The sequence below is a fragment of the Osmia bicornis genome, chromosome 8 (genome assembly GCF_907164935.1).
Source record: "Osmia bicornis bicornis chromosome 8, iOsmBic2.1, whole genome shotgun sequence".
NCBI lineage: Eukaryota > Metazoa > Arthropoda > Insecta > Hymenoptera > Megachilidae > Osmia > Osmia bicornis.
Window position 1 is genome coordinate 4428883 of NC_060223.1, and position 19674 is coordinate 4448556.

Here is a 19674-nt window from a genome sequence, read left to right on the forward strand (position 1 = left end):
CACTGGACGCGGATGAAAAATGATTTTTCATAAGAAAATAATGAAAATAAAAATTTCAACCCTTATCTATTAATTTTGATTTTATTCAAAATTTTTTTAATTTCTTCTCACGAATAACATTCATAGAGCAGAATGTTAAAGGTATGAAAATCGAATTTTTTCATATCGTGCAGAGAAAAGTTGGCTATAAAAGGAAAATAATCGCTCTCGATGATGACAGGTTTTACATCACTATTTCACTCCTCGTCGGCTCGATTTACATTGAAGCTACGACTGCGATTTAACACATACTCTTTGGTATAATTACACAGAGTCGGAGGCGTTGTCTAATTGGAACTGTGTCTAAACCGTGAATACTAGAAACGGAAGCCCAATTGAAAATCACTATGAACTAGGGATGTGCGGGTATCCGATATTACTGGCTCGGGCGGGCTCGGGAAAAATCGGGCGGGCTCGGGAAAAATTGGGCGGGCTCGGCGTGCAGTTGGGTGGCTCGACTATTTCGGGTTCCATTTTGATCATCATAAATTCTTGTTATTTTAAATGGCCCTGTCCAATTACAATCAAATTTTGAAGTTTTTGGTTCTTTGAGTAAACATCATCTACATTAAATTTATGTGGATTTACATTTTTATCATATAATAATTTGCTTTTCTGCTTTGCTCTTTCCAAGTTTGCTGCTGCTGAAGCTTGAGTTCTACTAATTTTAGAAAACAAATCATCTAGATAACCAATGGAAGTTTGGGGAGATTCTAACCTAGCAAATTCAGAAGGAATAGCTTTTGCACCAAACACTAATTCGTGAGGTGGCTTCAGTGGCTTCATGCACTGCAGTATTGTATGAGAAAATACCAAACCTAATCCAATCATCCCAATTATCTTTGCTGCAATAGTGTTTTAAATAATCTATGTGCAAAATCTGTTTTATATGGAATTTTGAAATAAGATAATTTGGGAGCTCGTCCGAATCTGTCCGACTTTACCTAACCGAACCCGAAATAGTTGGGCCGCCCGACTGCACGCATCTATTGGACGCCTGCCCGAGCCCGCCCGAGCCCGCCCGATGTTTTCCGAACCGACCCGACTAGTCGGGCCGCACACCACTACTATGAACGCTTCGACCAAGTGATCCGTGTGTATTTACATAGAAAAATAAAGTCGACGCGTCGAATGGAACACTTATGTATAGAAAAATTCAAATTTCCCAACTGCTTCGCTCGAAATTTACGACAAAATACCAAAATTGAATTTTATATTAAAACGTCGCTTCCCTTTTTCAATTTGCAAAACAATAAATAATTTCTTCTCGTTTCAAGAATTCTATCGAAAGTTTCTAATAAAAATACTCCCTGAAAACTGTGATAATCGATTGGAAATCGGTGCTGTGTTTCAAAGCGTCCTCCAGAAACATGAAACAGCAATTTGTGCACTAGCTTGTCAGCCATCGACGTTGCCTAATTGCTCCATATATAATTTCTCTTTCAATATCACAGTTTTCTGTCGATATTCTATCTACTGCACGGTTGTTATTATCGCGAACGATTTCAATGTAACGAATAGGATTAATCGGAAATTCGAGCGAATCGAGGCCGATGACGGTTAACCGAAACCAGTGACAGGGATCGATCGGAAGCAATCTTTTTCTTTCATTATCAGTATGATTTAAAATTTAACACATCCGGGGCCATCTGGGTCACAGATGGACTAATTGTAATATCATGAAATTTTTAAAAGGAATATATGACTTTTAGAGATGGCAAAGAAATGAATTTGTTATTTTTAATATTAACACGTTGAATGGGGGTCACTGGTGACCGACATAGCAAATTACTATAATAATTTGAAAAAATTATAGAAAAATATTATTTTTAATAGTATTCATATTATAATAATAATGTGAAGTATCAAATTAAAGCTTGATATTTGAAATTTGAAAATGACCTATTTCTATTCTTAATAATTAGAGCTTCAATATGATTCGTAATCAATGCCTATTTTCACTGGGACAATTAACGTGTTAATTAATATAATTTCGATACAAAATTTGATCACCATATACCGTATGGAATTTTATAATTTTATAATTTCAGAATTTTATAATTTTACAAATTTATAGTCTTTTAATTTTGTAAATTTGTAATTTTGAAATATTATAATATACCGATCTATATTTGAAAAAATTCGATTCCTTTCGATCGATCGTCTGACAAAATCATTCGAAAAAAAGATTTCCCTTTCCTTGAACCTTCTCCGATATGCAAAATGAATAAAAGAATCGCAGCTATTTTTGGAATCTCACCAGGAACCTAACGACCTGCTTGACTAACAATGTACAATAATTACGTCGCTCTGGGGGGTTCGTGTACAAGTTAAGCAACAAACACGTTTAAACAATCACGCCTACACGACAGAACGTCGGTCATTTACAAAAACGACGATTCACGGGCACACACATTCTTCATCTCTCGCAACGTTAATTCGTCACCCAAATGTGTATATACAGTCCTCGATAAATATTGCTATGGTACATTTATACAGTCTAGACGCGTACAATAGGCCGTACGAATGAAAGTGAAGCGTTTTGCGAGTACTCTAGAAAAAATCGAGTCTCTACCGCCGGAGAGAGAATGGTACTCCTGCTCGTGGGAAAAATTAAAAAAAGAAAATGGAAAAGAGCTTTCTGCTTTCCACGACGGTTCGTTTGGTATCTGGATCAAGTGACTGTTTCATTATTACGTAAACACGGGTAAATTTGACCCTCCGCGAAATATTTTAATTGCTCGTCAAATAAGGCATTCATTTTTTAGATTATTATTGTAGTAAAAATAGAAAAAGAAATATTTAAAATTTTGGATATTTTTAATTTGGGAAAAGGGGAATCTTTCCATAAAATTAATAGAAGAAAAAGAAACGAAAAATGAAACACCCCATTTTTTAATGAGTTTCATATATTATAATAACAATTTTTAAAGGAACAGTGCAAAATTGAGGAAATCAACGTAATATGAAATAGAAAATTAAATTAAAATTGGGGCTCTCTCCATGGTCCGCCCTTCAAGGGTTAACATTAAGTGGATAAAAATTGAAATTGATTTTGAAAATATGAATGGTCACTTGATATTTTGCAATAAATGCTACCGCAGCTCGGTACCCTTCTCTCGCAATAATATCATTATTAATAATAATTGTATTGCGTTACAGATAATACAGCGTTTGTTCTAATTACACCTAGGTAGCACTAGTTGGCTTTATCCTACGTTTATGGTTGACAACTTATTTACAAATTCAACGCGTTATCAAGCAGTCTGTGTGCTGTTTTACCTCCAGTCATTTATTCATTTCTTTCTTTTTTTATCATCTATTTCGAATGATAGATTATCAAAAAGAAGTATTGCTTCGTTTTCAATCTTATTTTACTTTCTTTTTACAAATTTACTCCTCTATTTGCAATTACTGTGCGTTCTAAAAATGTTTCAGGAAATACATTTCCACTTTTAACAATGAATATCATTCTTGCTCATTAAGCAAACGATGTGTTTTAATTAATAATCAAACCTGCGTGTGTTTGATTATTTTACATGTGCCTCAAGTAGATACTTGAATTATAATACGTCTAAAGAAACTTGATGAATGTGACGATTTTTAATTGAATAAATATTTCAGAAATATTTTTATAATTTTTAAAAGATTCAATTAAATTCTATTGCAAAAGAATAAAAAAAAAAATTGTCAAAAATATGATTGATTTTAATAAATAATTCTGCAGTCGCCAATCGAATATTTGTTTGAAAATAATAAAATGAATTATAAATGTACGACAACTGAGTTCTGTCAGTACGATATAAATTCATCAAAATTTCATGATCTGACGTAGAAACATGACTGGCAGACGAACAGCACGCAAAATCTCACTTCGAACCGTTCTCCAATCTGTATAGTTTCAACGTTTAGTGGAGTACGCGTTTCCGGCACGTGATCCTTCGTCGAAATTTGCAATTTCGTTGCGTGCCGGCGAAAGACATAGAAGAATACTTATCATTCTGCCCCCGTTTCCGCTTGTCGACAGCCAGTCACTGTCAATGGTCGCGTCGAGGCTCGGGCTTCCGGTTGCGCGCACGGTCCTCCGAATCGCCATTAATGCATTTCCACTTGGCCCATCAAACCTCCATCCTGTATGAACATCTAATTAAAAACAAAAAAATTCGATTTTTCAAGAATTAGTACAAATTGTTACACATCTTAATCCTTTTTTTCAAAAATGTTATGCAGTTGAAAAAAGGATATGTATGATCCTCGAAATCAGTCTGATGATTAATAGCGTGCTGAAGGTGGAATGATCGATGTTGAAGATAAGCTTTCAGATCTCTGCAAAATATAATAGCTGCAACAATTATGCATATTTCAACATTTTAATCTCTTATGCACTCGTGTAATTTTGAAATAATAAAGGGTAATGTATATAGTTATTGACCTGTATAAAATGATTTAATATTTTTCTAAAAAGGTAGGAAAAATGTTTAATAATACGTTTCTTAATTTTTTTTTCGCTTGTTCCATAACTGGGGGAAAGCCGCTCCTGGGGGGCAAGATCGCGGGCCCCTTTACCGGCGATACATTAGAAATTTTAACAGGTGTTACTGAAAGGGGGTTGGAAAAATTTATATAGGGTAGAAGAGTTTTCTTAACCCTCGGACGGCGGACCATGAAAAACCCCCCAAGACGGCGGACCATGGAGAGAGTCCCAATACGACAAACTTATTATAAGGGTCACTAACTGTATACGTCACCCCATCAAATTTCTGTCGTAAATTGAAAACTTTCTTTTCCTACTTTTCACTGAATTTTGAATCGATCAGGACCGGATTAAGATTTCTGGGAGCCCTGGGTTATCAAATGTTTTGAGGGCTCCTTTGATTGATAAATTTTCTTAATAATAATGAAAAAGGGAAACAGTAAAAAAGATTTAAATTAATAAATGGACTTATAATGAGCCCTCCTTAAATTTCTGCTTAATCCGGTGCTGATTCAGATAACTAAATTATGGAACAATGGAAGAAATAATAGAATACTTCACAAAAATGAGCATGAAATTAATTTTCTTACCTAGTAACCACGAACGAGTTCCATCTGCCGTCGAATCTGGCAATAGTCTCCACTCTTCTTGTGCAAAACAATTTTCTATCCATCCATCGACGAATCACCATTGTTTCAGTTCGACTCTGGTTCTCTTCTTTGAAAGATCAACGAAATCCCTCGAGAAAGTCAAATAACTCCAGCGAAACTGTCCATCTGTCCATTCGCACACACACATAGTTAAGAACCGAGAATCGAGCCAGGTTCCTGGCAAACTGAAACTCGATTTCATTCAACAAATTTGACGATTCGAAAATCCGACGCGCAAGAAACCGCGAGTAACGAGGGGGGATGGGAGCTGATTGCGATCCACGTATAGGAAGCTCCTGGAAGAGAGTTTAATTCCAGTCCAGAAATGCATGAAAATCAGTCTGAAATGCCGTTGCACTCGAACGTTCGACGAAACTCTCGCTTGGCCTCCATTTTCGCGAGGATTAATTAACGTGGCCCTGATTAATCGTCGAAACGAAAACGGCTGCTCGACCCTGCTCGATTTTCTCGGTCAAGGACCACTAAGAACCGAGAATTTTTCCTAAATACATTGCCTCGTGTCCTTGGAAAATTCACCTTTACATACCTACTATCAAAAGTACAGGGCTCTTCAATTTTGATACAACTGATTAAAAATATAAAATAATATTTCTTTTTCTAAAAAGTTTTACAACTTGAGTTCCAGGTTCTTTCAGGATTCTTCTAATACTTCTAATTCTTCTAATTAGTTGAGGAACAGGTGGGTGGAGGAATCTTTCATTTGCCTTTGATCTTAGAAGAATCTTAGCAGAACCTAGATCCTAGGCCCTAGGTTCCCAAGATAGATAAAGGATCTTTTCACAATTTGTTTTTGATTTTAGAAAAATTCTAGGAGAATGTCGTGAAACAAAATGAAAAATCCATCGTTCGATTATTCATTGGCACCCAACGAACAGGTGCAAAGGAGCAGGCGGGTGATTTTCAACACCCTGAGGACCTGGACAATCGTTCGCTGAAGAAATTGATAACAACTTCCATTGTGGATCGCAAGGAACGTGCTCGACGCGACTGTTCACGGGGGTTTTTCTCGCTAGACGAACTGAGATGGTGTTTTCCAACAACTGGCACAGCATGGTAAGGCGCTCTTCAGGGTGTCCTTGAAGGCCTCGCGGAAGTCGCGGTTGAAGTACGCGTAGATCAGTGGATTCAGGGCGCTGTTGAAGTAGCCTATCCAGAAGAGGACGGACACCACCGTGTCTGGACAGTAGCAGGCCTCGCCGCACAAGGTCGTCGTTAGATACCTGAAACAAATAATTATTCAGGTGTTATTCAAGATAGTAGACTGTGTTTCCAAATGGTAAGAATGTTATCAGGGTCAAAATTATCAGCTGGGTAATTTTCACCTGAATTACCTAAGTTTTCAAGTAGGGAAAGATGAAATAATTATTTTTTGCTTCTTTTACTAATACATGCAGGTTTTTATTGTTATGCCATCTCTGCATATCGGTCGGTATTAAAACAGCATGGTAGAATAAATATTAACTAAAATAATGGAAAGATAAAATTAAATCAACATTTCTCAATTGTAGCTTATAATATTTTCACATCATATATTAGTAAATAAAAAGTTTAATAAGTATAAGGATTGCATGGGAAGTAAATTTTAGTATTTATAATAGTGCAGAATTTAATATCACATAGCAATTTAGAATTATTTTAATATTAATTTAATATAATTATTAATTATTTACATAAGATATATGGGGTAAGATGGCAGGAGTAAGATGGTAACTTTACCATCTTCCTAGGATGATCGTTTTGCCTTACAATTAATTTATGTCAGAGTCATCAGAGTTACCTTCTCAACCCTAGGATGGCGGACCATGTAGAGACTTCCAAGACTCTAATTTAATTCAAATTTATCAATATCATATTATTTGTCAGTTGTAATTTAATTCTATACTTCACACTATTTTCATTTTCTAAATTTTACACTTTTTCTTTAAAAGTTATTCTCCTAGTACCTGAAACTCTTTTGTTTAAAAATGATACATTTTGCAATGATTTTTCTTTTGTATAAGAACAGTTATATTTATTATCTGACTGCAATTTTTAAAGAAATTAACCCAACCACTTTAAAAAACAATATTTTTTATTTTTGTTGCCTGGCTGAAACTTGATATCCTGACTTATATCCAGAGTATATTCAATTTTCATTTATAAATACATAGTAGCGAATCATTCATTATAGAAAATTGATGAGAAACAAATGGAAAATGGAAAATGGAATATAACTGAATTTTCAATCAAATGAACGAGCTACATTTGAAATGAAAATGATTGTGGCCCATTAAGAGTGGTTTTCGAAAAGCCACAGTAAATGAAGAAACAATCCGTCTGTATAGCTGTTTCAATTTTCAATGGAACATCGCTATTACGTATCTCGTTGCAATGAAAATACCACGATTAATTAATTCTCGTTCGACGAACAACCCCACATTAGCTGGCATTACGTTGCTCGTTCAGGATTCAATACGAAGGGTCACGATTCAGAAACACGTTAATTAGAAATCTGGTCATTTCCGAATCTTCCACTAATCTGACTTTCAATAAATTGTAACGTTTTCCCAATTTCCCATTGGCTTCTGCAAAGTCACAGATATGTACATGTAGATTAATTAATTCACGAGGAGGATACTAATGGAAAACATAGGTGAATCTGACCCTCTGCGAAATATTTTAATTGCTCATCAAATAAAGTATTCATTTCAGAATGCATGAATATGCATTCTATTATTGCAGTATATTTTTGAAAAAAAATGAAAAGATTTAGAATTTAAGATATTTGTAATTTGAGAAAAAGGGAGAACCTTTTCATAAAATTAATCTGTTTAAGTGAAAAACAAAAAGAAAATAAATAAAAATTCATTAAAGATTCCATGATTTAATAAATAATAATAATTTTTAAAGAAACAGTGTAGAATTTTGAAAACGAACATAATATGAACTACAAAATTAAATTAAAATTGGGCCTCTCTACGTGGTCCGTCATTTCCAAATCTTCCATCAATCCGACTTTTAACAAAATTCTACCATTTTTTCCAATTTTCTATTGGCTCTTCCAAAGCAATAGATAGGTTAATTCATTTACGAGAATTATACTAATGATTGGTATCACGTGGAATCTATTAGGATTAGAATCTAACCGAATGATGATCATTTCATGATTTAATGAGTTTCATATACTATAATAATAATTTTTAAAGAAACAGTGTAGAATTTAGAAAACGAACATAATATGAACTACAAAATTAAATTAAAATTGGGCCTCTCTCCATGGTCCGTCATTGCCAAATCTTCCATCAATCCGACTTTTAACAAAATTCTACCATTTTTTCCAATTTTCTATTAGCTCTTCCAAAGCAATAGATAGGTTAATTCATTCACGAGAATTATACTAATGATTGGTATCACGTGGAATCTATTAGGATTAGAATCTAACCGAATGATGATCATTCGTCGAACCCGACACCTGTTCAATTCACAGCTTAAACGGGTAGCCACTCGAAAGTTTCACGAAGTCACGGGCCAACTTCACCTACAACTAAAACTTATTACCGGATTAAGTTGCTCAGCTTCTTGCTCCAGTCGAGAATTGATTACTTCGACGGTGGCCGCGTTAATATTCCAGACGAATTAATGGAACTTGCAAAATACGTAGAGGACAATGAATTTTTTATTCCTCGACAAGAGTACCATAATTGCTCGCCTATTGTTCGTGAAAACTTTCGATGTTCGTACTAGTTGGTCCTTTTTTCTCTGACTTTTCCTACAAATTGTAGAATTGAACGTGTAGGATGCGTACGCAAATAGAGGAGAATACTATGTGTGATCTGAAACATGAAACGGAGCAGGTGGCCATTGTGACAAACTTCGTTCAACAAGCGTGGACCGAACGCGAGAGCATCCGACGTTTCCCATAAATTACAAACTCGTATAGCTCGATTAATTCCCACGAGAGTCGGCGTGGTCCGTTTCGAAAACGTGTCGCTTCGAAAATAAATAACTTCTACGCAGCGGCTGAAAATATGAATGTTAGCCAGCGCGAATATTTGTTAGATCGGCAAAAGGGGGACTTTGAAATTTTCAGCAATACGGGACTTAAATTTGAAAATTCTGAGACTGAAAATTTTCACTTCTCATTTTATCAAGAATATGATATGTTTCTGCCAATTTTTTTATTTGCAAAAATTTGTCCGGAGAGTCGGCGACGCACGGTGGTCCGGAACTAAAGTTTAATTGTTCAGCAAAATAATTCGTAATTTTTTGAGTAATGGGATATATTAAGCTATATTGTGAAGCAATAATAATAATCTATTATTGCAAAAATCTGTTATTTAATTTTCTTTACCAATTTAGGAGTTTATAGATATAGGGAAAAGTATGATAAAAATTGGGCCTCTCTCCATGGTCCGTCGTTTCCAAATCTTCCACCAATCTGACTTTCAATAAATTCTACCATTTTTTCCAAATAGTGAAAAAATACAATATACTATTTGAAACTCAAAAGATATTTGGTTTCAATTATTGGTACTATTTTTAAGATAAATTATAAACAATGGATCTTAATTCAAATACTATTCATTTACAAAAAAAAAATAGGCACACAATAATTAATAGACTTTAGTAAATTTTTTTAGTGAATAATGATGTTAATTAAATGTTGATGTTTAAACGATTTAATACATTTCATTAATGTCATAATTGTCAAAAGTGATGGACATTTGAAGAGCTAAATATATTCGATAAACATCCAAATGAGGAAATTAATTTCTAGCAAATGAACAGGTAATTATTCGATTTGGACCACCGTGCAACGTCCGAAAAATGATTTCTCAGATGAACCAATGCTAAACTTCCGGTTGCCTTATTATCAGAGAAGTAAGAAGGTAGTGCCATTTGCAGGGCAACTGTGACCGCATCGCTTAGTCAGGCAAATAGTTGAAGTAGCAGGGCCGAGCAAGGCGGACTAAACTCTCGGCAAACTCGACGAGATGCACTCGGCTTTGCATTAATAAAACATGTGGCTGGCTCAGCTTTCGCGAGTATTCAACGACTCGGGGAAGCTCGGGTCGATGGTACGAACAGCTTGCGAGCGAAATCATCCGAATTTCACTGTGGCTTTCCTTTAAGCTTTGGTTCACTTCCGATATCTCGGCAAGTAAGCACTTCGGTGTAACTAAGAAGCTTGGAGGAGGATGAGGAGAATCTAAATGTTCCTTTTTATATAATAAAAAAATTAACGTTGCTTACCAAAGGAAAAATGGCAGCCAACAAAGGAGGAACGCGCCCATTATTATCCCGAGCGTCCTCGCAGCTTTGTGTTCGGCTCTCCAGCTCTTCGTTTGTTGCCGTATCGAAGTGCCTGAAAAATCATAAACCACCGTTAATTATTCAAACTTAATTATAGTTGCAATGATATTTAACCTTTGAACAGCGGAGCCTGCTACCAGAAAGTTAAATGTATAATTTTTAAACAAAAGAGATTTATGTACTAGAAGAGTTAGAATTGTGGCTCTCTCCAGGGTCCGCCGTTTGAAAGTCAAATATATTATTCTCCTCCACTCAATTTCTTCGATTTGATATTATTAAATATTATTATTAAATTAATTAATACTAATTATAAATTAAATTTTTCATGTATTAGAATAATTAGAATTGTGGCTCTCTCCATGGTCCGCCGTTTGAAAGTCAAATATATTATTCTCCTCCACTCAATTTCTTCGATTTAATATTATTAAATTAATTAATATTAAATATTATAAAATAATATTTTGTTACAAATTTCAAAGTCCATTTCTTTGCAAAAAACAAACAATTTCAGATTTCGTTTCTTAGAATTTCTAAGAAGTAAGTGGTTATATAAGAAGCGAAGAAATGAAAGAAGTGTTGCATGGAAATTTCTTTACTAACTGATAGACGTTTATCATATAAAAAGACTCTCAACTCTGACTTGTAAAAAGGTGTGCTGCTATGTGAAGAACTTGAAAGTTTTTATGAACCGAGAAAATAAGAGGAAAGACAAGATGTCGCGTCAAAGAATTTCAATTTGTGCGCATGAAAGGGTGTAGTATCGTCTGAAGAACTTGCAACTTTTTCTCGAGCATAAACATGGTGTTACATTGACGCTTTTTTAAATTAAAAATCTTCTAAACGGTATTCGAATGAAATACATTAAGAAAGATTTTGTCAATAGAAAACAATTAAAGTTGCAGTTGAAAATAATTATTTTCATTAATATCCATCAATGTCGACGGTGTTATTAATATCATAAAACATCCTAGTGATTGTGCAACGAACGTTGACGAGACCGTGTCGATAATTAATTTCAATTCCAATACGATTCGTTAGCGAACGAATATTATCGAGTAAACTCGTATTTGTTGCGGCTCCGATTCTCGGGATATTTTTAATCCCATTAATTAGCCCGGTAAATATTTTCCCGTACGTAATTACGCCGAGATAAAGCGTGAGAGAATATTAATAAAGTCGCGTCGATGCGCAATCGAGACGCTTCTTCGTGGGCGTCGATCGAACGAAAACGCCCTCGTTTCGGTGTAACCGAGCTGCGATTTATTTAAACACGTTAATTATCGCGATGATGTTCGTTTGTTTGGCACACCGAAGGAATTCAGGCGTTATTTCATGCAGATTTCCAAGAGCATTACACTTCGAAACTTTAAATTAACAGGGTGAAATGGGGTGATTTCCGGTTGAAAATAAACGTCAAATAAACTGTTTTCATATACTGAGTTTTGTTTGCAGGAAATTTGAACATTTGTTATTACAAACTCCGAAGATTATGTAATAGTGTAATGGTATAATAAAATTATTAAATAATATCACCTGGAATGGTCATTTTTAGATTAAGATTTTAATATATTAACTAGGCAATACGGAATTACTTTATTAACATTTATAACTGTAAATTAACTCTCCATTTTTATTTCTATTTTTATATACAGTGAGAGGTAAAAATAAGTAGAGATGGTTCAAAATAGAATACCTCGGTTAAAATTGGACTAAATAACTTGAGGTTTTTTGAGAAGCCATAAAAATTAATTCACTAAAATATGTATTTTCATCGTTTTAAAAAATTACAGTTTGTTGAAATCGTGAAAGAAAATAGTGAATGGTAATTTTTCAACTTTTTGTCTACTTTTTTTTGCCTCTCACTGTATTTAGTTGAGTAGAGGGAAGCTGTTTCTGAGGGCAAGATCAAGGGTCCCCTTACCCATAATTAATGGAATTACCGAAAGAAAATTGGGACAAAATTTATACGATGTAGCAAAGGGGAAAAATTTTCAAAGCAACTCCCGCCGTTTTGGGACTCTCTCCATGGTCCGCCGTCCGAGGGTCGAAAAACCCATTATATTCTATTACATTTCTCCCTATTTTTTAGGAAAGGGATCAATCATTGTAATGGGTTCAACAACTGTATACTACGCGAAGAATTCTCACATGATTTCGAAACGCTATGAATTCGTCAGGGTGTTCGATAGGCTGGCAAGTAATTGCACGTGTACATACACTTAAACCGTGCATACCGTACAAGCTGCAGTCAGCTGCATCTTGATAGACGAGCACATCGATTGCACGAAAACGGAGAAGCCAGTGAGCATCGACCAACCAACCTAGATCTGCCTTTCTCACTGCTTGCCATCACGCGAATCCTTCAGTTCTCTCGCCTCTACCACATTCCTCGTCTAACAATTCGAATTATCTAGTCCTACTACTGTCTATGGGAACCTTTGGCTAGTTTTCATGCAATCAGGAGATTCTCCATTCTCTCACACTGAATCAATAAATCGTTCTTACAATTAGACGAGTAGCAAACTTAATAAATTTCTTCAAATTTCTCAGCGTTTCATTGAAAAAAGTATGTGAAAACATCTGCTGGCCTTGGTCGAATTAAATGAATGCAAGGAGCGCATAATTGGAAAGAAACTGGAATTTCGTGAAAAGAAACGGAAGAATTCGGATGTTTCTCAACGAACTTGTCTGAAATATGTGAAAGTGTCGATTCAGACGTGTCTAATGAATGCTGGTAGACTGCCTTCGCAGAAGAAATAAATAAATAGGAGGAACAGTGAAATAAATTGAAAAGGTTGACTAGGGTAAGGTGTAACATTGGAGAACCCTGAAGGAGATATAAAGATAGTCGTCAATCTGGCTATACATTGAATAAGAAGACTATTCACGCTCAGGGATTCATTGTCGTATTTTCTGAGACAAAAGGATTCAATCTAATATAAGAAGATTCTACCAGTAAAATTAATGGGAAGATTATTGAGATTAAAAAGCTTCAATGGGATTTTCTATAGGGATCCATCATCCAAATTATTAGGAATTCTTTAATTTACCTAATTACAGTGTACTCTCTTTATATTGCCAGGAGGATGATCTAACTATGATGGCACCATCATAGTCTATGAAGATGGTACACTTCTATTTCTCCAAACTTCTTCAAATAAAAACATGGAAGTTTAAAAAAATTTTCGACTCCCACAGCCCCATCTGCGGCGATATAACAAGAGTCTATGGTAGAAATATTTATATTGAGTGTTCGAAATGATGAATAATGAGAACGATGGAATAAAGAATAAAAAATAAAATTTTGATCAATTTAAATTGATCCATGATCCATGGCTCTATATTGATTAAAATATGAAATTTTAATTTGTTTGCTGTCGTCCTAGATTTATAAATAATATCAAAAAATCCTAAATTACTGATTCCAATAAATAATAATAATCCTTATTTAAAATTTTCCAAAGATAAAATTAAATATTGCAATCTAACAATCCCTATATCCAGATATACTTTATTGAAAATTAAATCTTTTACAGTATATGAAAATTTTTTTCCACGAACCTTGTATTACTCTTCTAACAAACTTTAATCCCACAAACTCAAGTGTTTGCATTCATAAAAAAGGGATTTGCAAGTTACCAAGAAAGGTCTCATGAAATCCTCGATGATTCCGTCTCGAGGTTCCACGTGGACTTAATGAAACGCATCCCCTTTTCCCCTTTTTAAAAGAAGAGAACCTTCCCCGAGTCGTGTATTGAATCAATCTTCTCGTCCAACGACGAGATACTAGAGAAAGATTGGATAGCTGAAAAGGAGAACAGTTCGAAGACCATCCTTCTTGTAAGACATCGTTTGTCGCCTAACAAATTGCATTAGAGACCTGAATTAATGTCATTCTTCTTCGTCGCGTTTGTTATTGAAGGAGAAACGGACTCGTTCTTGCGGGTCACGTCGACTCACCATGGAGACAAACTGTCTGCTGCCGATCTTACCACTCAGCAGTATCGTCGACTTCCTGTTCCGACTATTGGGGTGAAAGGAACACGTTCGACGAATAGAAATTACTTTTTATCGATTAATAGCTGGGACGATACGTGCCTTTTATGACATTAACGAAATTGGACTACGGAAACCTGTTTATTGTCGATTATAAATTGACTGGAAGTCGTTTGCAATAAAATAGGGAGGTTCTTGGGGGTGGACTATAAGTTTTTAGGGGAGAATTTTGGGATTTTGATATTTTAGAATATTGAAAATTTTAGAATTGTAGAATATTAAAATTTTGAAATTTTGAAATATTGGAATTCAGGAATACTGGGATATTGAAATATTGGAGCTCTGAAATTCTGGAATATTGCAAGTTTGGAATACTGCAATTTTAGAATAATGCAATTCTGGAATATTGGAATATTAGAATTTTTGAATTTTGAAATATTAGAATATTGGAATTCTGGAATATTGGAAAACTGAGCTAACGGAGTTCTGCAATTCTGGAACATTGGAATTTTGAAATATTAGAGATTTGGAATTCTGGAATACTGGAATATTGCAATTCTGGAATATCGGAAAACTGAAACAGTGGAGTTCTGAAATATTGGAATTTTTATATACTGGAATTCTAGAATATTAAAATTTTGAAATTCTGGAATACTGGAATATTGGAAAACTGAACTAACGGAGTTCTGCAATTCTGGAATATTGGAAAACTGAAACAGTGGAGTTCTGAAATATTGGAATATTGGAATTTTGAAACATTGGAATTCTAGAATATTAAAATTTTGAAATTCTGGAATACTGGAATATTAAAATTTTGGAATTCAGAAATCTAAAAATTTCAAAATAGCAAAGAGGCCAAGCCAGCAGAAGCGTCAAGCAATTGTATCATTTATTGCTAATAAAATAAATTATATTATTTCTTTTTTACTACTATAAGAACACGTTAAATACATAATATATTGTCGCCGTTATACTGTTAATAAATAATCGACTTTATTCGATTCATTTTAAAAACACACGCTGCGAATAAATTCACGAATGAGAATTATTATAAAACCACATTTTTGTCGCTGAAAGCGTTCGTTTACACTCTTTTGCTCACTTTTCAGCTGTTCGTTTACGGAGTTGCTCAATTTTAAACACACCGGAATGATAATGGCAAACGAAAAACTGCTCGCTCGCAAATATGTACGCGTTTTCCACGAGAGGATCGAGGCTCGAACGATTTGTTTTTATTGAGATATTTATGACTCCATTGAAACGACGCTGAATTTCCACTCGGTTCGCTCAGAAACGTTGATACAAATGGAAATCGGCTACCATACGATCATTTTGTTTAAAGTTTACAGATTCCTACTGTGCCGTATGTCACGATTTAACTCGCATCAAATGGCCAGATAAACTCATCCCCAAATTATAGTGGATCCTCTTTCCAAGTTATCTGTTCATTTGTGTCTCTCAAACAACGGTTCTTAAATTATTGCCAGTTTATCAACCCTTTGGTGTATTATATTGTAAATACAAGCAGAGACAAAAAGAAGTGAATTTCATTTAAAACAGAATACATGTTAACGGAATAACATTAAAATATTTTAATTCAGAATTAAAATTGTAATTAGAAATTAGAAATTATAATAATTCTAATTGGAAATTAAAAATTGTAAGAATTATAATTGGAAATTAAAAGTTGTAATAATTCGAATTGGAAATTAGAGATTGTAATAATTATAATTGGAAATTAAAAATTGTAAGAATTATAGTTGGAAATTAGAAATTGTAATAATTATAATTGGAAATTAAAAATTGTAAGAATTCTATTTGGAAATTCAAAATTGTAATAATTATAATTGGAAATTCAAAAACTTATACATCTCATTTCGAATCCAACACTCCCGTGGTTGAGTTCAATGTTTTTCATTAATAATTCAAAAACTAAACCTTAACGAGAATTTTACTAAAGGAAAAGTTCTTCAGAATCACCCCAGTTATCCATCCTCCTCGAAGGGATGCTCCCAACCCCCTCAGCCGAACACCCTGTATAAGGTCTAATATTAGAGTACCATCGTTTACCTTCTTTAATAATCATGCTACAAATACCCTTCTATTTACTTAACCATTGTAAAGGAAGCTCCGGTGTTACAAGATGAAAACACAAGTCGGAAATGGGTCAAGCAATGTCTTGAAGGGCGTTGAAAAATTCACCACGACGAAATGGGACTCGCGTGCTCGACGAAAAAAAAAGGAACACCTGTCCGTTCGTTTAAACTTGCCGGCGGGAAAGTTTATGATAGCCCCGTTTGTTCGAAATCTCCCTGGAGCCTCGTTCAGAGGCGTTGGGATTGCAAAAATAAAAAACGCTGCGCCAAGAACTTTGAACCGGATATACGAAACTTTTTAATGGGGATAAGGAGTAGTTAGCGCGAGTTGGCAACGGGAAACGCGTAATCCCGGTGACTCGGTTTCATTAAAACTGCCGTAATCTGGACTAAGATCGCATTGTTAAGACCCGAGAAACTAAATTCTCAGTTCTTACGTTTCGAATTTAAGTGAATAAGCACGAAAAATAAAAAAGAAATTCATTTTAACAAACGTCGCAAAGTGGTTGATTCATTCTTTTTTTTCAACGATAAATCAGACATTTTGTATTAAAAATATTCATGAAATGTTTATGTAATCATTTTTGGCACACTTTAAGCTTTAAATTGATATATCACATGTACTATTTTGTGGAAATTTTATGTCATGAATTTATCTTTATGTATTCATGTGTTAAAAAATTTCTAAAATTGTCATTGTTTGTTTGTAACCGTAGCCAACTATTTTGTGTTACAAATATTAACAAAGGGTTTATATACTCGTTTTTATTGACTTTTAAGCTTTAAATTGATATATTATATAGATTATTTTGTTAAACTTTTATGTCATGAATTTATCTTTATATATTCATGTGTTTCAAAATTTCCAAAATGGTCATTGTTCGTTTGTATCCGCAACCAGTAATTTTTTACTACAAATATTAACAAAGATTTTATACACTCGTTTTTATTAAGCTTTTAACTAAAAATTGATATATAATACGTGGTATTTGATAACAGTTTTATGTCATGAAATCATGTCAGAAGTTCAATGCTTCAAAATCCCCTATTTAATATGCAATAACGTAATAGAATCAGCCTGTATACACTTTGTACCCATGATTCTACGAGCACTTTGAATATATCCGCCCACCAATAGAGCCGGCTCGCTTTAATCATGTTTCAATTACGGCAACTTGATCACCGCTCAAACTCCTTTCCCGAGAAGTCGAGCTTCTTTCCAGCTGAATTTATCCCTCATGCAAATTCAATTTACCTTCTCGAGAGATGAATCATTTCTCCCTCTCTCTCTCTTCATTTTTCACCCTAACCGTATCTCCATTTTCACTTCACCCAGCAGGTTTCTTTTAAATTTTCTATCTCGAGTATATTCAATGGCTGTTCTAATTTCACCGCGATCCTCCCCCCTATGAACGAGCCAGCTCGATGAAATCACTCGAGAACAGAGTCTTATCTTTCTTCAATTTCACTCGGCTCCTGATCCGCCAGTGATTCGACCAGAATGGTCCGATCCATCGTGGGCTATTCTTCTAGCTCGTTCTTTTATCAAGATGACCCTGATCTTCGTATACGCTGAGAGGTGCAGACAGTTTCGGGGATCAGAGATTTATTTCGCTGGCCAAGATTACACAGAGATTTTCAAGGTTCCATTATATATCGTTCTGGATATTTTTCTGACTCGACCTTTTCTGTGCTAGCTTAAAAGAAAACTGATTGTCAACCGTAGAAAGACAGTATCATACATAACAATTCATTTCTAATGCTTTCTTTCGCAACCGTCGGATAGCGGACCATGGAGAGAGCCTCGATTAACATTAAATATATCGACGTTATTTTTAAGTTGAAAATAATGCAGAAAACTAAATAGATAAAGGATGAAATATAATTCAATATATACATTTATTCTTTATCTCGACAATTCCAAGAAAAGTACCTTGATAAATTTTATAATTTAAAATAAGAAATTTGAAACCAGTCATTTTAACTGAGTTAGTAGTTCTAGTGTTCACCTAGGCTCTGCTGCTTAACTGCCTAAAGGATGAAATATAATTCAATATAATTCAATAATAGTTAATTCCAAAAGAAATATTTTGAAAAAATTTATAATTTAAAATAAGAAATTTGAAACCACTCATTTTGACTGCTTTGATAATTCCAGTGTTGGCCCAGGCTCTGCTGTTTAACACTAGATCTACTGTAATTCCATGCACACTTATTTACAAACTGGAAATAAGATAAAGAGTGCAACATCGCAATTATTCTTTATCTCAACTTAATAAAAACAAGTTAGCAATTTTTGTAACGTAGAGTAAGAAACTTATGACGCGTCAAATTAATGGATCCCGTAAATCTAGTGTCAAGGGTAATTAATATCTTTACTGAATCAAAATCAATTCTTCAGCATTAATCCCGAAAATATAAATGAAAATAAATAATTAATATAATGAAACCAATATTGATTAATCTAATATATTTTCGAAAAATTATTTAAATGGGAAAAATAATAATTTTTTAATTGATGCGCTCGATGAGCCCCTTTTTTAGGAAGATCCTTCAATTCTTCAGAAATACGAATGACTCCTCATTTCCAAAATATATCTCCTATTTCTACGAGCACCGAATCGTCGATTGGAAGGAATCGGAATGGTTTTCCAGGCCTCGGCCTTCCTACCGTTCCGAAGGCTGGCGTCGTTTCCAGATATCGAGCGGGCAAACGGAGGGCGAGGGCGAGCCGGGGTGCTCCGGTTGGGGCTGCCTGCTGGAACCGCGTTCACTGACCTAGCCTACTGCTCGCCGCAGCCTGGCAGAGATCAAGCCACCTCCGACACTCTTTCACCCTCGTTGTTTCGCATTCCTCTCGTCGCCACTTCTCCCCCCTATGTTCGTCCTCTTCAGACCCGTCCCGTGAATTCGCTTTGCATCTGCCGCAGCCAGTTTCAAACCGGAAGCGTTCTATCTTCCTTCTTCGAACGCATGCTTTTTCATTCAAGAATGTTTTAATTATTCCAGCAAGTGGCAGTTCCATAAACGAGGATGAATACCTTTCTGCGGGGGTGCTTTTTCAATTCTCGTACACACGGTATTTACGGTGGAATCGTGAAAGCTC

The 19674-nt window shown here is 34.8% G+C and overlaps 1 protein-coding gene across 5 annotated transcripts in view; it reads right to left on the bottom strand.

Annotated features, from left to right (window-relative positions):
- Window positions 1-3737: 3737 nt before the first annotated feature.
- LOC114878170 (octopamine receptor beta-3R-like) overlaps window positions 3738-19674 on the bottom strand; it is a 118805-nt gene continuing 102868 nt past the window's right edge. For all 5 annotated transcript variants that reach the window (XM_029191658.2, XM_029191657.2, XM_029191656.2 and 2 more), the window contains 3 exons: window positions 10417-10528; window positions 5104-6404; window positions 3738-4182 (listed from right to left, as the gene is read on the bottom strand). In XM_029191658.2, the coding sequence (XP_029047491.1) occupies window positions 6194-6404; window positions 10417-10528 (323 nt within the window). In that variant the 3' untranslated portion in view covers window positions 3738-4182; window positions 5104-6193. The remainder of the gene's footprint in view (window positions 4183-5103; window positions 6405-10416; window positions 10529-19674) is intronic.